This window comes from Diadema antillarum, unplaced genomic scaffold, assembly GCF_040938485.1.
Source record: "Diadema antillarum isolate AM-2024a unplaced genomic scaffold, OU_Dant_1.0 seq00000585_RagTag, whole genome shotgun sequence".
NCBI classification, from domain to species: Eukaryota; Metazoa; Echinodermata; class Echinoidea; order Diadematoida; family Diadematidae; genus Diadema; species Diadema antillarum.
Window position 1 is genome coordinate 696,968 of NW_027271519.1, and position 8,180 is coordinate 705,147.

The 8,180-nt window shown below is 41.3% G+C and overlaps 1 protein-coding gene across 1 annotated transcript; it reads right to left on the reverse strand.

Annotated features, from left to right (window-relative positions):
- Nucleotides 1-786: 786 nt before the first annotated feature.
- On the reverse strand, nt 787-8,046 carry LOC139735546 (coiled-coil domain-containing protein 12-like). Its single transcript, XM_071646302.1, has 5 exons — nt 7,899-8,046; nt 6,096-6,172; nt 5,528-5,607; nt 2,227-2,323; nt 787-907 (listed from the first exon to the last, which is right to left on the reverse strand). The coding sequence occupies exons 1-5, from the start codon at nt 7,977-7,979 to the stop codon at nt 787-789; spliced, it is 456 nt and encodes a 151-aa protein (XP_071502403.1). The 5' UTR covers nt 7,980-8,046.
- Nucleotides 8,047-8,180: the final 134 nt, after the last annotated feature.

Below are 8,180 nucleotides of genomic sequence, written 5' to 3' on the forward strand. Positions count from 1 at the left end.
TTGGGTGTTTATACGTGATGTGAATGCCCCATAGAGCTGTATGCTATCGACCGTCCTGCTACACTCCAGCAGCGCACGCACGCATAAGATCTCTCCGCAGCAGACGACGTTAGGCAGTAGGCCATACGCAATACGATGTAGGTTCTGTAATACAGTACGTTCTCAACGCACACGCCGCGCTCGCTTTGGAGCACCTCCGGCGCCATTTTGCTTTGAGCATGCGGCGTTGGTGCGGGTCGCGTCGGCCTACGGGGCGGGCATGAATGCAGAGCGAGAGAGATGGCAATGCTCGCAGCCGTCCGACAGGCCTGGCATTTTTTAGCATGGCTTGCGACCACTTGCTCCGGCCCGCCGCTGCCTAGCTAGTAACTCTATGGCCGCTGCGCTGCGGAGACAGTCGGGACAGTATAAGCCGGTCGGGTGTAGACACATGTACGTACACGTCGTCTCGTATCTCGGAAAGATACTTTGAGTTTGAATCAGATATATTGGGACGCGAGTGAACTGAAGGTATGATATTTGAGTAGACTTTAAGAAATGTCATATTATACGTCATAAATAATAACTTTCATTCTAAAAGGGCACCACTGCCACAAGAAAAAGGGCACATTTTTTTTGGCCGTAACTTTGATCAAGGAAAAAAAGGCATTGCGGCCAACAAGAGGGGCACCGACGGCCATGGCCGTCGGTGGCCGTCGGTGGCCGTCGGTTAATTCGAGGCCTGCCATAGCCTAGACAAATTACAACCTCATACAGCATACTTCACTGTACATTTTGACCATATCACTAACTCACTACAACTGTACAGAACATGCTGCGGAACAACTTACGTATCAACTCTGCAATGGCTCGATGTGTTCTCCTCTCAAGTTTCTCCAGTTTCTTGGCAACATCTCGTTTCAAGTCCCTGCATCAGAGACCCAAATCAAATTAGTTATATAGCATCACTTTAGAATCTCTAGATGATCATAAAACAGCAACTATAATACTTTACCCACCAAAACCACAAAGTGATAAGCATGGGGATTTCACTAGTATGTGCACCTTTTTGTTTACAGAGATGGATCTATTTGACTACTTCAACCATGTTTGGGGGCGGGGACTTCAATTATGCCTAACAATAGTTGACTTTGCACTGACACAGCAATGCAGTTAACTCATTGAACTATCTTTTCTTCATATTTTGAACTATCTTTTCTTCATATTTTGGGAGCCCACCATTTGTGGCTGACATAATTTTGGAAGCCCAACGGTTATTGCTAACAAAGCCATTCCTTACAGGAATCTGGTATACCGAGTTCCTGTGGCAGTAACTTATTATGGGAACCTGGTATACCAGATTCCAAAAATGTAGACAAGAGTGCTTGCATTCATGGCATAAATTCAGGTTGATTTGTGTTATACTGCCCAGAAAAAATGACTTTGATAGAAAGATTAGAGTTTCTTCTATTAGCAATTGTTTTCTTTCTGTAGGAAAACTGCATAGATCACAGTATTATTTACATTTTTTCCACTGTAGTTTGCCCTTGTTTTGCTATAAAACTTGTATGAAGATGTACATAGCAATCAAAGCTGAGCTCAGTAGATTTCAGTGTGAGCTGACTCCATTCAGGAGCCTCGTTTTACGTATAACAAACGAGTCTGTGAGCCCATCAGCACACACTCTATTCATAACTCGCACCCGATCGATATTTTGATCGTTCCATGGCACATGTAGTTGACCGTGGAAAGGGAATACGTACCCCTTGACTGCTTTCGCACAGGTGGATTACCAACCTGTTCGTTCTCTGTCGACGGTCAAAAAGAATGTCCTTTGGGGGCAATGAAGGCTCTCAGAGAATTGCAGGACAGGGATAAGCTACAGTGTTTTAAATGGATAGGTCTATAGAGAAATTGCCCTTCAGTAAGTGGGCATCACAGGATCATCTACATTGTACATTATAAGCTTTTAGAAAATGAAACAAAAACATCTGAAGATTGCCATTACAATTATTGAAACAGTTTGGGACATGGTGTATCTTGCTGTAAATCAAATCTAAGACATGACATACCATGTGTATGTTTAAAAGGATAAACACTCATACCTGTGGTCAAGTCAATTTACAGAGCGTAGCATTTTAGAAACTGATCATGGTTTATTCACTATTCATTTATACTGTTGTTGTTTTGTGTTCACCTAAATATAAATAAATAAATAAATGAGGGACAAGGATGTGATTTAGTTACCAGTCAGGCTTCCTGGGAGCTAGGTTAGAAATGTCCACTTCTTCAACCACTGGTTTGGCAACTGCAGCCTTCAACTGGTCCTGAACTTGCTCTTCCACTGGATGTTGCAATAGAAAACAAACAAACAGTTTCAAATTATCAGTCACTCTCATTAATACTGGTAGGTGTTTGCTTCTTCTTTTTTTTCTGTCCAAGTTCAATACATGCACCAAAACATAAACTTCATTCATGTTCTTAGATATGTGTAAACTGCAGTACCATATCATGAGGGTCTTTTTATAATGGCATGCTTTAGGGAGTATTCAGTCTTTTCCACTGAGGTATGGATGTTCTCTGGGGTACCCATTTCTCCTTCGGCATGATTCAAGCAAAGTTCATTGAAATGTTATTGGGCACAACAACACAGGAGATGACCATGAGACCCAGTGGGTCTAGTGCTCACCCATGGATCACAAGTTCACCTTCCAAGGAGAACATAGCAAACTTGGGGAGAGGGGCCCGGGCTTTGGGGGAGAGGGGGCTTTTGGGGGACCTCAGGGAGGGTATGGTGTCCACTTGTATATTTTATCACACTGGTGATCATACCTACCAAGTGTGGTGAAAATGTGCCCATCTTTTTTCCATAAGGATCAAAATGCGAAAACTGGCTGCTATTTTGGTCCTGGCACTCAAAAGATGAAAAATGTGACAAAATGACCAAACTTACTTCCCCCACCAGAATTTTGGTATAGTAAGACAGCCAAGTCGTGGTAAAACTTTGCGGAGGGCAAGCAGTTCCGGAATAAAATCAGTGCATCTCAGGACTTCAGGTCTACATGACTCATTTTGTGGACATTTTTGGACAGCTGTGGCCATAATAATGAAGCACTCTTCTACAGTATACACCTGTACTTACAGTCCTAGTGTCATATCAAGTATTATTCAGTCTATTCTGCTGAACAATCCTGCTATGGCACAGAAAGGCTACTTGCAATCATAGTGCACCAGGGGATTAACCCATTTCTGCCCATCTACAATTTAGTCTGCTGAAGAAATAATTTTGATGATGACATCATTTACATCATTTATAGCCAATGAACTCTGCCCTAACATCCTATTGTCTTTCACCTTGCTTCTTGCCACTGTTATTTGCATTGGCATGCACTTTAGACGTTTGCAACTAGTGAAACAGGTCTACATCTTTGTGAGATCAAACATTGCCATATATGCTACATGTACATAGTTTACTTTAAATAGTCTTATCCATTGTTTGAGAGTTAGATAATGCTAGTCCCCAGCTACAAAACTCAGTTTCCATTCAATATTTCTTCATATTTGTAAGCATTACATATGGTGTACAATTTTGTTGGCGGTAATCTAAAAATTATAGCACAAATCACTTTCATTAAATTCAAGATTTATTTCTCAGTTAGGTGTCAGGTTTTGCTCTGTCTTCAACCCTCTGTACAAAATTCTAATTCTGCACAGTGGTCGATTGGTGTGTATGGGAGTGTGTGGTTAACACCCTGACAATGGTCCTGAACAATGACCAGGATTGGAATGCTCTATTGATTCATGAGAAATCCACAATCACAGCTAGTCTTTATTCATCCTGAAATGTAGTGTATGCAAGCACATGAAAACATGTGCTCACGTTTTTTCATGAGCATGCATTTTAAGCTAGTATCTCACCAACGGAGATGTCTCCGCGACGTCTCCAACTCATCAGTCGCAGCAGTCGCGGAGACGTCTCCAACATAAAAATGTCTTGCGGTCTCACCAAGGAGACGTCTCTGAGACGAGTTATGGCAGGTGCCAAAATATTTCAAATATGAGGGAGCCGTTGCAGGATCACTTGACTTGATCTAGGCAGGATGTCAGCACGCAGATAGGTCACATGGTTTTTAAGTAGGTCAAACAGTGTCAAATAGAGTCGCGGAGACGTCGCGGAGACATCTCCGCGACCTCTCACCAGTTTTTCTGGTCTCCAGCAGGTCTCGGCAACGTCTCTGAGACGTCTCTGAGACATCGCGGAGACGTCGCGGAGACGTCTCAGCAGTCGCGGATATGATTGGTCTCTGCGACTGATGGAAACGTCTCGGAGACGTCGCGGAAACTTCGCGAAAAATTAAACATGTTCAAATTTCTTGTGACTAACTGGCGACTAATCGGAGACTCTGTAATTTTCAGGTGACGTCTCGGAGACATCGCGGAGACGTCTCTGCAACTAGCAAAATCTAGAGTCGTGAACTAGTCGCGAACTAGTTTCAAGCCCGGTGAGATACCCCCTTTACCCTTTACCATGAATTCAGACTAGCAGTGCCCAGGGCAATCCATCATGAATTATTAATAAAGCATTCATGTTCCTTGGAGCAAGAGTCCAGAAGCTTAGACAGCATAGCTCTGAAAAGGTGGTATTCCTGGCATTCATGTCTATTGTTCAGGGTCATTGTAATCACACACTCACATGCACATCATTGGTTCTTGTGTAAATATCAATTTTGTACAGAGGGTTCAAATTTGACCAAAATCTGGAATTTGTCTTTAAAATCAATCATGGATTTAACAAAACTGATTCATGCTCTCATATTCAAATCACCTCCAACTAAATTGTACACAGTTCAGCTATAACTCATATCAATGACAGTGTTATCTGATGTATACTTTTTGAACTATTAAGGATCAAAAGTGAGAACTGTTTTTTGTAACACCTAGTACCTTATGAGTTACATAGCGCTGGAAAGCTTTACATCATGAAGATTTTAAAAATGATGAGGCTGACTGCCTTTCAATACAAAGACTACTTCTATTTTTTAATAGGTGGCTTCTTTTGAAAAAGCAATATGATTATTCGTAAATCTATTATCTGTATCTCATATACTAGTGTTTATATCATGTAACGTCACATAATTCATCCTCATAGGAAGACCATTAATTTTTCTTTCAATTCATATAGTTTTCCATAGTTTTCTTCTCATACTAGTACTGTAAAAGTGGAAATTTTCGCCGTGTTGAAATTTTTGCACATTTCGTGCAACCCGAAACTAGCGCGAAAATAAAAGCACGCGAATATTTTTGCTTGCCATTATTTTCCACTTGTTGATGTCTTGATTCCGTGAAATTAAAAACATGCGAAACTCTTCTCAGCCCGCCAAGCGCGAAAAATATCCACTCTTACAGTAAGTGTAAGTGATATCAGTTTGAAGTTGAGAGAGCACAGTCGAGTGAATATGCATGAAATAGCCTCCAGCATCAATAGCTTTTTTTTAAACTGCATTTTACGCTACTGGCAGATATGGATTAATGACTGATACCAAAGTACCTTTGGGAACATCTTGTTTGGGGAGTACATGCTCTTGCAAGGTGTCATCTTCAGGCTTGTAATTCTTGAAGACTGGTTTTCTGGAAGGATAAAAGGGGCATATATGAAAAACACCATTATACTCACTCACAGAAAGATATATACATATTTTGCAGCAAGGAAAAAATACAAATAAAATACATGTAAAAAATCTGATGAAAAATACTTGAGGACTAACTCTACTATCATCATTATATTATTATTTTCAAATGATAATCCTTCAAACAAGTACTGAAATACACAACCATACCTCCACTTACACACATACATGTACCACACCATCTTATCACAGCTTTTCACTCACAAGGCTCTACATTTTTTTTCTACCCTGATCTGTCAACTGATTTTGCTTGCATATTTTCTTTACGTTTTAGCTATTTACGAGCTAAACACTGGAATATGCTATCTTTCACATGACCATGATGCCAGTGAGAGCTGATTTAACAGCATATAATGTATGTTGTTTCATACAGGTAGTATTCTGATATTATACACATGTACATGTAAAGAATATAGGGTCTATACTCACTTTACTTCATCTCCATTGGATTCATCAAGAACTTCAGCCTTCCGCTTGGCTTGAGATGCATCATCCTCATCGTCCTCCTTTCATACATTGCCATAATGCCATTGGTATGATTCACAAAAGAAAAAAAGAAATGATCGAGACAAAAGTTAAAAATGTACTTGATGTCCTTGTGGCAAGTAATATTCATTTCTATTCAACTTTCCATTCTTTGATGTAGAGGTAGAAGTAGAACTTATTTTAGAATTTATTTAAATCTACTCTCCTTCTCATTTAAAGACACGTCAATAATAAACTACCGGTATGGTAAGGCTATGGTACCACCTATCAGCAGGATACCTTGACATCGGCACCCTGCGTATCATGGCTGTTTGCGTATAGAACGAAAAGGTACGCGCGGGATTAAGTGCCATTTGGTATAAAAACAATAAAAACGAAGAAACAAAAATCAAACTCAAAAACAAATTAACAAACCAAACTAAACACGTTTCAATTACACATCCGCTCAGCAGCGACGCATCGCTGTGAAATTCACGTGTATTACATTATGGAGGGAGGGCATGCCGATCGTGAGGTACCCTTTAAGCTGCGCGAAGAAAATGGAACGCATGCACTAAAATTGCGCTATTTTAAAACAGAGATTCAGAATCAATGAGACGGTCACCACATTCAAAACTGCATTATTTATGGCATATTTGAGATAAAAAAATTTGTTTTATACTTTTGGAATAAACAAGCTACAGATCCCTTACTGGCCTTAGGGTGACGATAGGTGGTACCATATTGAAAGGGGACAACTTTGCACAACAGGGAATGACACTAGAACCCAGTTCGGGAAACCCACTCACAAGGGGGGCCCCTCCTTATAAGTAACCCGTCCCCCTTATAAGTAACCCCGTCCCCCTTATAAGTAACCCCCGGGGCACCCCTTATAAGGAGTCTCCACGCTTTTTTGCAATGTAACGCGAAAATGAAAGGACTGCGGCAATTCGCTTGATTATGTCCATAAAGCTTGACAAGTTTCCTAGTTACTCACGAAATTTGAGCAAAATCGGTTTGAGGCATCATATCTAAAATCATGGATTTAAATGCGATGTCAAACGACCCATGCGAATGCTGAAATGCGAGCGATTACTGGCGTGAGTGTCGCCAGGCGCGGCGGCGCGGCAATGCTTGAGTGCAGACGTGGCGACTGAGTACCGTACTCCTTATAAGGGGTGCCCCGGGGGTTACTTATAAGGGGGACGGGGTTACTTATAAGGGGGACGGGTTACTTATAAGGAGGGGCCCCCTTGTGAGTGGGTTTCCCGAACTGAACCAGACAGAGTTTGGCTTTGAACACTTTAATTCGGTCTTCGGTACCGAATCGTCAACATAGGTCCTCCGAGGACAGTCGCCATCTTTCGTTGTTTTTTCCGCCCTCTCACGGCGTATCTGTTACAACCGATTACACATTATGTTCCCTTACACTACAGTAATTTATACCCTCAATCATACAAAATTTACACTGTAGTGGTAGCAATCCAATTTGTACACACGTACACACAAAATGCCACGATGAATGTCAATGCCAATGGTACAAATTCACAATAATCATAATAGGAGCTGCTTCCTGCAGCTTAACTTCTATCATATTAAATTAAGATACCTACCAAATACCGTCGGGTACCTACAAATTCAAATCATGAAGTTGATGAAAAATGGAATAACGCCAGATGCTACAAACAAAATATTTCACGTACGGGACTGAGCAACTGCGTTTCAAATTTTATATAGACTCTATAACGTTAGGCGAAATAAACTCACCCGCACTTGCTTCTTTCGTAAATTTTTTAGACGTTCCTTCCGCTTCAGTGCCTGTTCTTGAAGTGAGCCAACAGTGTCCATTATTACTGTACAAGTTTTTGCTTTTAGCAATTGTTGATTAAAGCACAATTGTGAATCGGCCTGCGAGTGCACTGCCACTGTCGTAGAAACGTGCGATCGGTACGCAATGTGCGCGAGGAAATGCACAGCATGCATGCGGCGGGCGGCGCACGGCATCATCATCATGGCCCACGCATGGGTAGTTCCACTGGTACTTCTAAC

Bases quoted from the DNA above. Each gene is read 5' to 3' on its own strand.
- LOC139735546 (XM_071646302.1), bottom strand. From the start codon at position 7,979: ATGGACACTGTTGGCTCACTTCAAGAACAGGCACTGAAGCGGAAGGAA. The intron at 5,608-6,095 runs GTGAGTATAGAC...TTATCCTTCCAG, and splicing joins TCCAATGGAGATGAAGTAAA to AAAACCAGTCTTCAAGAATT. The intron at 908-2,226 runs GTAACTAAATCA...TCTCTGATGCAG, and splicing joins GCTCCCAGGAAGCCTGACTG to GGACTTGAAACGAGATGTTG.